Source organism: Myotis davidii, unplaced genomic scaffold, assembly GCF_000327345.1.
Source record: "Myotis davidii unplaced genomic scaffold, ASM32734v1 scaffold93, whole genome shotgun sequence".
NCBI classification, from domain to species: Eukaryota; Metazoa; Chordata; class Mammalia; order Chiroptera; family Vespertilionidae; genus Myotis; species Myotis davidii.
Window position 1 is genome coordinate 167120 of NW_006292095.1, and position 11556 is coordinate 178675.

An 11556-nucleotide genomic window follows, 5' to 3' on the forward strand; every position below is an offset into this window, starting at 1 on the left:
AGCGGGAGGGAAGCCTTCTGATAGGCTGAAAGCAGGTATCTGGGGTTTATTTACCTTCTATAATTGAAATTTTGTTACTTCGAGTGAAGCTCAGAGCCGCAGCAGGCGGGAAGTTGGCTTCCTCTATCATTGAGGCAACCAAGCCTCCTGCTTGCTCCAGCTCCGTGGCTGCCAGCCACCATCTTGGTTGGGTTAATTTGCATATATTCGCTCTGATTGGCTGATAGGAATGGCTTAAGGCACAGCGAAGGTATGGTCAATTTGCATGTTTTTTTATTAGTGTAGCTATTTTTATTGTTTTTAGAGAGGAATGGAGAGGGAGATAGAAACATCAATGATGAGAGAGAATCAACGATCGGCTTCCTCCTGCATGCTCCCCATTGGGGACTGAGCCTGCAACCGGGGCTGCCTGCAACTGGGCATATCCCTTGACCAGGAATCGAACCCTGACCTCCTATGTAGATGCTCAACTGCTGAGCCACGCCGGTTGGGTAAGAGAAGAAACAGTAAGTATAGCTCCAAATAAATATTTTAACAAGGTGATAGTGGGGCTGCTTTGGTCAGTTGAAAGAGGCATGATGCTTGTGGGAGATAGAACCTAGTCCCTGTTCTCTTCTCCCTGTCCCCTCACACACATCACTTATGGGGACCCCTGGCCATCTATCTCCTAGGGCTCCATGGAACCGAGTTAGAGAACCAATGAACTAAAAATCTCTGAGGTCCCACCAGTTATAACATTCCATAATTTTATAATTCAATTTCTTCTAAGGTTCTAAAATCAACATCAAGATACCTCCCATGTAAGTATACATTATCCTATACATTTTGTAGCAAGATCTTTGTAGCTGAGCTGGAATTCAAACCCAAATCTATCTGATTCTGGGGTCTGGGCTCCTGAACATGATGCTCTGTTGACTTGACAAGAAGGCAATAGAAGAATCCAGTTCTTGGGAATCTCCCACTCCCCACACATGGATAGGGCCCAAGATCAAGCTTTCTTGTACCAAATTGCCACTACACATAAATATAAATAAAGTTCAACGTCAAAAATCTAGCTTTACAATACAGATCCTCAGCAGTATATTTGTTTGTTTTTAAAAACAACTTTGTAAAAGAATCCTTAAACTATCCTCTCCCCTAGTGTGACTATGCTTATAACTATTTCATTTTTATTAATTTTCTCGAGTAGATATCCTGCATAGGTCAGGATATGCCTTTACTATTTCAGCTGGATTCTACATACATCATTTATGAAACTTTTCTAGGAAACCCACTTTTATTAAAGAGAGATCACTCTGGCTCTCAGACTGTGAACTCTTATTAATATTACTGAGTTTTCCTTGAAATGATACATTGCTTTAAGTGAAGCTTGTGATATCTATATAGACATACAAACATATAAGCCATCACATATACTTGTAAATGTTAGAGTCTCAATTTATACTTTGAATCCCTAATTCAAAACAGTACCATATGACCTTACAATTAATGGAACCAACTCAAGGGGTACTGATATTTTCTGTTCTTTCTAGCATATTATAAGGGAGAGGCAGTCAATTGCTAAACTGCTTTTCCCCAATGTGCATATGAACGAATAAGAATTATCCTCCACATTATGATCCTGTAAACAAGTTCACTGCAGACTGCTATGTTAGATTGCACGATAGAAATATATTTGTGAATGCTCAATATGAGTGAAAATAAAAAAAATTACACATAGTTCTAATTAAAAATGTATTTGACCTAACTTCTTGACAACTTCATTAAAAATTTAATAAAGAGTCTTCAATAATTTTGTAAAGATTAAATTCTTCATCACTGCCAGGAAGGTGGGGGGGGGGGGCAGCAGCTGGGTGCAGGTGGGCAAAGGGGGTGGAAATGGGAGATATCTGTTACAATGTCAACAATAAAAAAATCCTTGACTGCTGCACTGATCAATGAAAATTTAACAAAAGTGGTATCGTTGGTCTACACAGAGGTGTAATTAATCCAGAACAGTATCTCCCAAAGGATGTACTTTGAAGCACGACATTTTACTGTCAAACAGGTTCAAGAATCATTTCAAATTGTATTTCTCTCTTGGAGATCCACAATATATATTGTCATTGTAGAAGCTTCTGGAAGTTCTACAGATAAACATTTTTTTAGCTTATTTTAATCTATCATTTATCAAAATTATCCGTCAGTATCCTGGTATAACTAATATCATAGGAAATAGGAGTGGAAAGCCTTGATCTAGGATGATAGGACAGAGAGAATTAAAATAAGTGGATGGTACCAAAATCATTTATACTGGACTTTGGAATGCAAGTAATTTTATCAGATTTTCTTTTAGAATGCTATTTTCTTTTAGAATAGGAGCATGCTGGGTACCAAGAAAAAGATACGGGATACTTAAGGCTTCAAACAAAGTAAGCAAGACATTGGTGTAAAATGAGAACTGCACATGCACATTTAATCCTTCTCTAGGATACCTCTAAGGCAGTGGTTCTCAACCTTCCTAATGCCGCGACCCTTTAATACAGTTCCTCATGTTGTGGTGACCCCCAACCATAAAATTATTTTCGTTGCTACTTCATAACTGTAATTTTGCTATTGTTAAGAATCGTAATGTAAATATCTGATATGCAGGATGTATTTTCATTGTTACAAATTGAACATAATTAAAGCATAGTGATTAATCACAAAAACAATATGTAATTATATATGTGTTTTCCGATGGTCTTAGGCAAGCCCTGTGAAAGGGTCGTTCGACCCCCAAAGGGGTTGCGACCCACAGGTTGAGAACCGCTGCTCTAAGGCATGAAGGAAGACAGTAAGAACAGAGCAAGCAGTTCATTTGCTAAAAGGCTGACAGCAGCATACTTACACTGCCCATTCAAGCTTCTCATTCTTGATGGAGTTGTAGAGAGCCTGTGAGGACAGAAAACAAGATGGGATTATTCTTTTCATTCCATTCCATATTTTGAGTTCAGACAGTAACAAAAGCCCTAAAATGCTTCAGGGATTCGGCAAGCAGCTCTCAAGCCCGTTGGCTGGCCACCCTGTGCGGAGATGAGGAATGAGCAGGGTAAGCAGCATTTTGAAACAGAAACACACACCACTGTACTGCATTTTACCACAGTTAAACATTCTACATTTATATCCTATTTAAAACAGGATATGATTAAAATTTTTCTTATGGTCTTGTAGTTTCACTAGTTTAGATACTGGAGTACTCATACCTTTTTCATTAATGAAATAAATATAACTATTTCCACAACAATTTAATACATGGAAGGGGGACTACAGCCAGTTATAGAAAACCATCTATACCAGTGACTGAAGCAGCTGTTACCTGTCTAACTCTACGATTCCGCTTCACAGTGGTGTGATGCTGGTGTGTGCGCGGTGGTGGATGGGGAGGCAGAAGGCTGCTTTAGAGGCTTGGTAACAATGACAAAGGCAGCTCAGACTACCTCCCTAGGCCTCCTAGCTCTGCATCACATCTATGCTCCTTGGAATCAAGCTGTTCCACTACAACAACAATCCAAGGAAAGGCCACTCCTCCTCATGGCCACTCCTCTTAATTTTGAGTAAGTTGCTATAAAGAAAACACAAATGCATCTCTAAGATATAAAACCACATCAGCAAATTACACTGAAGAAAAGGATAACTTGGGCGCATAATAACACAGGGATGAAGTCGGAACATTTTTCTCCAAAGAAGGACTTGAACCTATTAGACACAGCAAAGACGTCATTTACTTTGAGATGAAAAAAAGGGGGATCAGTGCCATTCAACAATCATCTTCCAAAAGGGGAAGTGGGAGGTTCAGACAGTTTCCCAGGTAGCAGAGCAGGGGGAGAAATGTATTCCTGTCGCTGCCTTTCACTCTGTCTTGTCCACGGGAGGAGGCAGTCTACATGTGTGTAAACAGAAGACTGCACACCAATAGTGAATCCCCTTTTCATTCAAAACACTTCCAAGTTCAGTTCAAATATATTTAGGTTACAGGTTTTATATTATTTAATATCCAAGACATGTATCCTTAGCCAGTATCTTGACAGACTTTGGGAATTTTTCAGTGTGGCTACAATAGTTAATTTAACTACTGAATAATTATGAGAGCTACTAAATATTAGGATACATTTCATCATTATCAGGACATGGTTAAACGTATCCTCAAATATAAAAATGATAAAACACCAAATTAGAATAAGGGGTACATCAAGGCACAAAGCCCATGCTGTAAATTGGACATTCTTTGGGAAAACTCAGATTTCCTAAAAAACTACAACCTATGACCTACCTAATGTCCATGAAACTGCACTTAGAGAACTGCGGAGAGTAGATCCCTAACTCAAGACTCAAGAGAATCTCGCTGCATAAATGGATTCTATTTATACCTTTAATGGATTCTATTACTTATATGAGACATTTTGAACCCACAAGCAACAGTGGGCTGAGAAGCTACAATTGAAAAGAGAGATTAAAGGTTCTTTTTTTTTAAAATATATTTTATTGAGTTTTTACAGAGAGGAAAGGAGAGAGATAGAGAGTTAGAAACATCGATGAGAGAGAAACATCGACCAGCTGCCTCATGCACACTCCCCACTGGGGATGTGCCCGCAACCAAGGTACATGCCCCTGACCGGAATCGAACCTGGGACCTTTCAGTCCGCAGGCCGACGCTCTATCCACTGAGCCAAACCGGTTTCGGCTAAAGGTTCTCTATAAACCATCATACTCAATACTACCCAGAGTAATTTAACAATGTGGTAAAGAAAAAAAAAAAACCTATTCATAAAGGTAGTTAAAAGTGATAACTAAGTTCTAAAATTTTTCTAACATATTCAAATTCAATTCTGCCCTGAAATAAAATCTTTTCTCTACCCCCCTCCCCCGCCCCCAAGAATGTTTTAGTTAAAGAGTTCCAAATTAGAAAATTCTTGTTACTCAATCGGCTGCATACAGTACAACAACAACATTATAAAATTCAACAAACCTGCCACATTCTAAGTCCAGTTCTCTCCTTGTGTATATAAGGACAAATCTAAAAGGGGGATATTACCTTAACCTTTTCAATCGCAAAATTACAAAGGGATTCTCATGAATCATTTTACAGTTTTTGTATGATCCATTATTTTTTCTTAAGAAAGCAAAATTTGTTTTGCAAATGCATCCAACACTCTCATACTCTCACCACAACTTGCTATCCTTTTTATCTTCCTAGCTTGGTTAAGAAATAAATTTCCTGGACTTACCACAGGACCCACTTCCTTTCCTGTGCAGCCTGGACCCCACACTCGGCTACCTCAACCCGTCTTGTTAACATCTATTTAACTCTCAACCAGTCAATCCCACTCTGACTTTTTCCCACTCTGAATTCTCTGCCCTCTCCTCTCAACTCTTCTCCCCTTCCTACCCCAAACATCTCCAGTTGTTTCTTTAATACATAAGAAACATGTTTACAACAAGCAATACTCATTCACATCTTTGTGTTTCTCAACAAGAGAAAACCAACAGTGCTTTTTCCAAGCTCCAGTTTGAAAAGATACCAAAATGGTGTGATTTAGGTCACCTGTTTTCTTCATGGACTAACTAATCCATGTTGCTGGGAGATGAGGTACCTGATTGGGCCCAGCCCTGGAGCCAAGGGGGCTGGGTATCTATAAAAGAGAGGGTAGCACTGACCTAGCCACTAGTGTGACCCTCCTAGCTGCACAGCCTTCTCTATTTGCATGTGACTAATCCAGCACTAACAGGGAAAATTAAATAACAGCACAAATTAAAGCCGTGGGAGAGTCATCATCTCAAACATCAGCAGAGCTTCACTCATGAGCCTCCTTCAATTTTTTGCCGTCTTCCCTAAAATGCATCAGCACTGGCATCTACTGTTTCCTTCTCCCTGATGGTAAGGGAGGGAGTGTCCCATCTCTGCAAAGCTAAGCCCTCACTGGTTCTGATACCTTCCCTTTCTGCAGTAACATCTCTTTTACTGGCTCCTTCCTAACAGGCTTCCAACAGGCGCATCTCTCCCAACCCCACTTCTGCAATTCAGTCATCACCTTTGTTCCCCAGCTTCTCTTTTTAAGCCAAGTTTCTGAGAGATGTTCCTGTAATTCTTATTTCCACTTAATCTCTTCAGTTCAGGCAATCTAGTTTTCATTCCTGTTGCTCTATTAAAACTGGTCACAATAGACACATCAGCTTCCTTCAGTGCTAAATTCAAGGCCACATTTTAGTGTTTCTGTATCTTTTCACCTTTTCAGCAGCACTGAATACTCTCAAATATTGTCTTCCTTATTTTCTGTGACACAGAGTGTCCTGAATGTCCTCCTCTCTCCTTGGGTAATCTGACTCATTACTTCTGTCTCCCTCATCTTATCTCTTAAGTGTGAGTGAACTTATCGGTTATCTTCAGCCCATGCGAACCCTTGTGAAGTTCAGATCCACATGTCAGCTGCACTTGGATGTTCCCAAAGCGTCACAAACTCAGTCAAGAGGAACTAGGGCATGAAGACCTAATGGAGAGAGTGTACTCTCAATCTTAGCAAACTGTATTGGTATAAAATACTATGTAATTGTTTCAGTACAGAAACATGGCATATAAAGCATGAGGCAGTTCATGTCTACAGTAATACAAAAAACTCAAGTCAGAGTCCTCAATGGTAGGCAGGTAGACAGGCCTGAGCAGAGCAAGGATGATGGGCCAGGTACGAAAGGTCAACAAGGAAAGCCCTGGTGCCTAACTAACAAGGGGCAAAACTGAGAAAACAAGGACCTTGCCCCCAGGGTGACCTTTCCTCCCCTAGTGTATGGCTGGTCATGTGGTTTTGACCCCCTGGCCTTGCCTATCACTGGTCATGTGGATGGAACTCTGATGAAGTTAATGACTGAGACGGGAAGAGTATCTGGGCTAAAGTGGTGTCTATATAGGAAGGTGGCAGAGGGAGTTTATGATGGAGAGAAGGCAATGTGACAAATTAGAGATAAGACACAGGCCAAGGTATGCCAGCAACCACCGGGAATTGGAAGAGGCAGGGAATAGATTTTCTCCTAAATACCTTGATTTCACATGGTTGGCCTCCAAAATTGTAAATAAATAAATTAATTTCTGTTGTTTTAAGACATCAAGTTTGTGGTCATTTTATTACAGCAGCCCTAGGAAAAAATACATCTGGGCATAAATGGAAGACAGATGTCTGAATAAAGAATGATCATACCTACGGGTTGATTTTCAGAAATATTTCCAGAGTTAGTCCTTAGGTAAGACGTAGTCTTTTACTATAGTGGTCTCAACTGAAAGTCTGCAGTGGTACGCACCAGAATTAGCCAAGGAAGTTTTAAAACACTGATTATTGAGCTCTATCACAGATCTACCGAATCATCAGGAGAGAGAGGGAGAGAGAGAGGCTGACTTGTGATTACACAATGCATGGTAATGGGAAAACTTCAGAGATCAGGCGTGGGCTGTCAATGATAGTGCTAAGCCTTGAATAAAACTGTATTTTATCAGAGGATACCATCGCTTCCAGTTCCCCTCAGTGAAGCCGACAGTGCCCACAGTGAGACTTTACCCAGCAAGAATTCTGATACCATCAATGCCTGGTTATGGCTATATGTTATTTTCTAAATATACAATATGAGGAACCAGATGAGGAACCTGTAAACCCATATTTCCCAACACCTACATGAGACTCTGATACGAACCCTTGGTGAAAAGTCCCTGCTTTACAAGCTTGCCAATTTTTTCTCTAACTGAAGTTCCTGCTACTCAACCAGAGCCTAGACACAATCAGGTGCCTCCACCCAGACTCAACAGGACAGAACGAGTCTTCAAATTCAAAGGAGAAAGCAAAGTAAATGGCGTAAATTACAGAGATCAAGGAAGCTTGGCCTAAATTTACTTTTCAGTCTTTGTTCTTCACTTTTGATTGCTCCTCAAGAAAATAAAATGCAATTTTATTCAAGGCTTAGCACTGTCACTGACAGCCCACGCCTGGTTCTCTGAAGTTTTCCCCATTACCTGCATTGTGTAACCGCAAGTCAGTCAGTTCTCGTTCGTTCTCTCTCTCTCTCTCTCTCTCTCTCTCTCTCTCTCTCTCTCTCTGAATTTTGCAGTCTATGAAATTCATGTATTTTATTTCAATCATCTCTAAACTCCAATGATTTCCCCCCTCCTTGCTTCCTGAATTATCACGAAAAGTACAGCGGATAACATAGCTTCCAATTCTCCTCAGTGAGACGGCCAGTGCCCACAGGGAGAGGTGACCCAGCCAGCATTCTGACACCATCAACACTGGCTATGGCTCTCTTTTCCAAGTGCAATACTGTTTCATGCGGATATTCAGATCAAGCACTTTCAAATACAGAATTAAATATGCACCACTCTGAGAGTGCTATCAGAGAAAGACTGTGTTTGAAAATGATATTGGTTAAAAATTAATGATGAAACTATAGTTATACCAAATGAACTGCAAATTGGTTTAAAAAACTCAAAAATATCTTAAAGCAATGGGTCTCAACTTTTATTTTCTTTGTCTTAAAATAATATTGAAAAACTGCACTGCCCCCTCATTAAAAAAGGTTCCCCTAAAACCAGTATTTATAATGGACTTTTCATCTGCCCCCTCTCTACCTTTGCAGATTTTACGCCTGCACAATATTGAAAAGGTTATGAGTGAGAGTTATGCTTTTTAAAAAATGCCATAAGGCAACTGTCAAACAGAAGTACAAAAGGGTAAATAGCTTGAAGCTTTGACCACAAGAGTATTCACAGATGGATCCATTTTAGGGAGAAGTACACAATATAGGTAAGTTTCTGGAAACTGACACCTTTTGAGTGACCTGTGTTCCCACATCTATGGGACAGTTTTCAGGTACGCAAGTCTAAAGAGGGTACATTAAATATATTCACAAGCAACTTCATAGACATTCAACTCTTAGCTTTCCTGAAGGTCAGAACATGCTCAATGTAAACTAACCTCTTTTGAGTTTGTTTTCCAAATCCATAGTCAGATATATATTTTTGGATGTAAACAGTCAAAATTGGTGTCCTGGGTAATTAACTCAACCTTGTGTTGTGGGGCAGTACAGGCCCAGCCAGCCATGGCAGAAGCATCTAACCAGGAAGTGTCTGGCTCCACTGAATAGATGTGCCAGCAACAAATCCATAACAGACTCTCCAAAATGAATCAGAAAGCCCTTACCTTATTGGAAGGGAATCTGAAGTGTAACATTCATCTCCTAATGAACATTTCTGAGGACATTCTACAGGCCAGAGTGGCATCATGCTGGTGCAGGGGAACCCACCCTGCCTTCAGGGGCCTCTGATGTAAGGATAACAAGATGCGCTGCTCCACCTAATGGAGCATTAGTCACTAACAGAATTGCCTCACTTTTCACTCCCTTCTTACAGTGTGCAAGACACTTTCACGGTGCCTAATAAGTGACATTACATTACATGGATTTAGAGAAAAATTAAATAGAAGAGAGAACAAGTGAATTTTAGAATTTAAAGTGTGTGTGTGTGGGGGGAGGGGGGCATCTGTCACTAACTTGCCCTTTTAAGACAAATTAATTCATTTTATCTGGAATTTACTTTCTAAATTTGCAATATGAGAGGGTTACATAAGGCTATCTTCTTAGGCTTCCTTCCAAGATCTTATGATTCTATAGGAAAAAGTTCTCAGAATTCACCTGGTCAAATTCTGAAACCACTTCTTTGACGGTCACGAGCTCAAGCCAAGCTTGAAAACATTTACAACCATTTTGATCCCCACCCAGTGGAACGTCAGACCGCATCTCCTGTTGCCTTCTCCATGAGTTTAATTTTTTTTTTTTTTTGCCATGGTTACTGATTAGTAGGATCACTAACTGCACTTAAATCCCAGGTATGACTCATAAATAGATAAATAAATATTTTAAAATTGCACATGAACAAGAATGTAAAAGGAAGAGAGAGAGTGAGGGAGAGGAGGGAGAGAGAAATTGATTTGATTCTCTACGGGGGAGGTGGGGCCCAGGGACTGGCCTGATTGCCTGCTGGCAAATGAATCTTTGTGAGCTATCTGTTAAGATAGGAACCACCATGCCTTCATTATTACCAAAGGGAAAAGGGCAGCCAAAGATAATACTAATAGGCACCCCCAAAGCATTTGGTGAACAGCTCTGAAGTGCACTAGACTCAACCTGAAAGTGAATATAAATGTATTTACCACTTGTACCGAGGCAATCCTCTAAACCAGCAGTTCTCAACCTGTGGGTCGCGACTCCTGTGGGGGTCAAACGACCCTTTCACAGGGGTCGCCTAAGACACCGGAAAACACATATATAATTACATATTGTTTTTGTGATTAATCACTATGCTTTAATTATGTTCAATTTGTAACAATGAAATTGGGGGTCACCACAACATGAGGAGCTGTATTAAAGGGTCGCGGCATTAGGAAGGTTGAGAACCACTGCACTAAATTTCCATTAATGTACACATATATTCATTTTATATAAGGTGAAGGCTTGGTCAATAAGGTGTTACATATATTTATACAGAGCATATGACTCCTAAAGTGACTTTCTACACCTTATGAGATAGGTTTGATCCTAAGTTCAGAGCTAAGCAAACTTATGATCACAGTGTACATGAACCAATGGCCAGTAGTTCAAATTCTCCTTTAATACATCATTGAGTTTTTATAATCTGTCTGCTCCAACTGTCTACATGGGTTACTTTGCTTAATTAATATTTATTGTATTATTCTAATGTATAATAACCACAACAAACATTTTATTGTAACATACTGATATGTGAGGGGAAAGTATTTTTTATAACTGCTAGGCAATAATAAGAATGCATTCTATTATAATAGTATAATATGTATTATACTATAAGTATTTATACAAATAGTATCTTTTTATAACTAGTACAAGACTATAATTCATGTGTGTAACAAGAATAGCATAACAGTTGTAACACTTGTAACAGTATAGTATAAATAAATTTCTTAAAACAATTCACTCATTCATGCATCTATTCAGCAAACAAGTATTTATTGAGTCTCTACTATCTGCCAGGCTGTTGGGAATTGATATGGGACACAGGCACTACGCGTCCAGGGGTGAACAACACAGACAGATAAGACTTAGTAGGGGTGGCACAGACAAAAGAGTAAGAAAGCAAGCAGATAAAGATGATCCTGTCATTTTCTGGGAGGCCACCGGATAATTATTATAAGGTAATTAAATAAGGTAACTCAAAAGAGTAACTTTAGACTGGATGGTCAGGAAAGCCTCACTGCAAGGAAATTTAGGGCACAAGTGACAAGGAGCAGCCACACAACGATGAAGGGAAGAGCAACGAGCGCTCCCTGGCATCACTGCGCCTCGTGGGCCTGGGGTGTGGTGTGTCATGAGGGCAAACAGGTAAACAGGTCAAGTAGGGTTTTTTGACCAGAAAACAAGGGTTAATCTGTGTGTGCTGGGCAACCACTCGAGGATTTAAGCAGGAGAGTGACCTGTCCAATCCATGCTCCTGAAGGCCGCCCTGGCTGCTGTGTGGGGAAAGGATCGGAA

The 11556-nt window shown here is 40.0% G+C and overlaps 1 protein-coding gene across 8 annotated transcripts in view; it reads right to left on the reverse strand.

Moving 5' to 3' along the window:
- PSD3 (pleckstrin and Sec7 domain containing 3) overlaps positions 1-11556 on the reverse strand; it is a 432295-nt gene that overhangs the window by 91891 nt on the left and 328848 nt on the right. For all 8 annotated transcript variants that reach the window (XM_015565163.1, XM_006765503.2, XM_015565164.1 and 5 more), the window contains one exon: positions 2870-2913. In XM_015565163.1, coding sequence (XP_015420649.1) covers positions 2870-2913 — 44 coding nt within the window. The remainder of the gene's footprint in view (positions 1-2869; positions 2914-11556) is intronic.